This window comes from Cebus imitator, unplaced genomic scaffold (assembly GCF_001604975.1).
Source record: "Cebus imitator isolate Cc_AM_T3 unplaced genomic scaffold, Cebus_imitator-1.0 Scaffold280, whole genome shotgun sequence".
NCBI classification, from domain to species: Eukaryota; Metazoa; Chordata; class Mammalia; order Primates; family Cebidae; genus Cebus; species Cebus imitator.
Window position 1 is genome coordinate 3,549,580 of NW_016107595.1, and position 2,685 is coordinate 3,552,264.

Sequence of the window (2,685 nt, forward strand, 5' to 3'; positions counted from 1 at the left end):
ACACTCCACCTGTATCCCTCGGGGAGCTCACACTCCACCTGTATCCCTCGGGATGCTCACACTCCACCTGTATCCCTCGGGATGCTCACAGTCCACCTGTATCCCTCGGGATGCTCACACTCCGCCTGTATCCCTCGGGGAGCTCACACTCCACAGCATCACCTGTGGGACCTCATCTTCCATCCACATCCCTCAGGATGTCCCCATGTCTCTCCACGGGTACACTTGCACTTCTACCTCACAGATGAGAAGGGAGAGCACTGGAGACCCACATTCCTAGAGCTGGAGACTTGGCTTCTGTTCCACACTTCGTTTGTTTTTCAGAGACAGCATCTCACTTCCTCCCCAGGCTGGAGTGCAGTGGTGCCATCATAGCTCACTGCAGCCTCAACCTCCTGGGCTCACATGATCCTCCCACCTCAGCATCCCAAGAAGCTGAGACCACAGGTGCACACCACCAAGCCTGGCTAATTTTTTTTTATTTTTTGTAGAGAGAGTGTCTCACTATGTTGCCTGGGCTGGTCCCGAACTCCTGGCTTCAAGTGACCCTCCTGACTCATCCTCCCAAAGCACTAGGATTTCAGCACCCATGCCTGGCCTCTGCACACATTGAATGAACTTCCCTGGGTATCCCTGATGGGACTTAACCATCCACCCCTCCCAGACGTGGGGAGTCACCTGTGAGACGGTGATGCCGCCCTTCCTGGCCAGCTCTTCTTTGGCTTCTTCGCTGGGGTAAGGGTTGCTCAAATGGGAATAAAAATATTCATTCAGCACTTCCGTCGCCTGCTTGCTGAAATTCTGCCGCTTGCGCCTGCAAAAGCAGCCAGCCTCAGTTGGCATTAAAATGCTGGGACTCCAGGACCACCCCTGCCTCCGGCTGAGTGATTTTCCAGCAGTTCTGAAAACAGCAATCAATCACTTGAGGTCAGTAGTTCGAGACCAGCCTGGCCAACATAGTGAAACGCTGTCTCCACTAAAAATACAAAAATTGTCCAGGTGTAGTGGCGGGTGGCTGTAATCCCAGCTACTTGGGAGGCTGCGGAGAATTGCTTGAACCTGGGAGGCAAAGGTTGCAGTGAGCCGAGATCGCACCACTGCACTCCAGCCTGGGCACTAGAGTGAGACTCAATCTCAAATAAATAAATAAATAAGAATAAAATAAAAAGATACAAATAAATAAAAGTGAAAACAGCAATCAATACTCCAGGTCTTCTTCCCAAGAGGCTGTGTGAGGCCTCCCACCCGCAACCGCAGACACAGCGTCCGGGGCTGTTTTCAGCTTCAGCCAGCACTGCTTCCCTCCAGCACCGTCAGAGCCGGCCCTCGGGGTCTCAGGCGCATGTGGGCCCTGAGATGATGACCTGGCATCGAGCAGCCGCGAGCGCAGCATCATCACGGCCTTGCAGGTGCTCTGCTTCAATTGCATCTGGATGGCACCAAACTTGCCGTGGATGGCGCCGACCATGCGCTCAATCTCCTTTGGGGAGACGGGCCTCATCTTGCTCTGCTCCTGGAGGAGGTTGGTGACGTGTGTGGTGAACTCACAGCAGGCCTGCGGTGGGAGCACAGACACGCCGGCCTGTGACTAGGCGGCAGGGTGGCACGGGGCAGCAGGTTCCACAGTGGGGCGGCTGCCTGCCAACCCTTGTGGCTCACATACCGGTGGGTGACTGTTAAGCAAACGGAAAGGGCTTTCAGTGAAAATCAGCCACCTCTGCAGTGACCAACTGCATGGGCTCCCTGTTCTGTGCCATGAAAAGAAGGTAGTTAGCGTTCTATGTTTCGCTTTGACGAACGCGCATTCACATGATAGAAACTCTTCTATGCAGAAAGATCACCTGTTCATATTTCTCTAGCTCAGAGTGGTAAATCTGTCGTATCTGGGACAGCCTGGCCCTGTAGTCAGAGTGCTCAATGCTATTGTCATTTGGACAGCCACCTGGTGTTGCTGTGCCGTTCCCGGCCACCGCTCCTCCTCTTCCTGTCTTCTCAGGCCTGCACACGCCCTCGGCCAGCAGCATGTCACCCAGTCTCAGGAGCTGGGCGTCAGGGGGATCGTCGTCCTGAATGCCACAGATGCTTACCACTAGGTAAGAGAGACGGGGGCAAATCACAATTCATTTTCTGGAGAGAACAAACCATGACAAAACGCGAGCACTGGCGTTATGTCTGAATATTTTGCATAGAACCCTTCGGGAGAAAGGAAGGCTCCACTTTATCACCAAACTGGGTGCTGGACACTGAGTACCCCATTGAGACATGGGTCCAACTGTCATCCTCAAGTGCAGTCTGGGGAAGAATGGGGAGACAGAGGTTGCAGTTTGGTGCAGCCTGTGAGGGCAAACCTTGACCACAGCTGTGTGCACGCAGCAGGGCCAAGCAGGCGCCCACTGCTGGGGGCATCTGAACCCCTGAACCGAATCTCCAGAGGTGCTGGGGAAGAGAAGGCACCTCAGATGCTGCACACGGATGGGGGGCAAGTGGCAGGCTGGCATCAGCAGCGTGGTTGGCCCGGGCCCAGGACTATGCGGCTGTGGGCCTGCTGTGTGGCTGGAGGGTTGGGGGGTGTGTGTCAGGGTGTGGGTATTGTTACAAAGCTGAAGAGGAAAAGCCTGATGAAGAAAGTGCCAGAAAAGATGAAATAACCCACTGAAAGATTTTTTTTTTTTTTTTTTTTTTTTT

General features: G+C 54.0%; 1 protein-coding gene across 1 annotated transcript in view; it reads right to left on the reverse strand.

Moving 5' to 3' along the window:
* The window catches only part of PBX4 (PBX homeobox 4), a 59,689-nt gene that overhangs the window by 9,293 nt on the left and 47,711 nt on the right, over window positions 1–2,685 (reverse strand). Inside the window, exons 3-5 of the mRNA XM_017501386.2 lie at window positions 1,842–2,089; window positions 1,365–1,555; window positions 679–814 (exon numbers count right to left, since the gene is read on the reverse strand). Of these exons, the coding sequence (XP_017356875.1) occupies window positions 679–814; window positions 1,365–1,555; window positions 1,842–2,089 (575 nt within the window). The remainder of the gene's footprint in view (window positions 1–678; window positions 815–1,364; window positions 1,556–1,841; window positions 2,090–2,685) is intronic.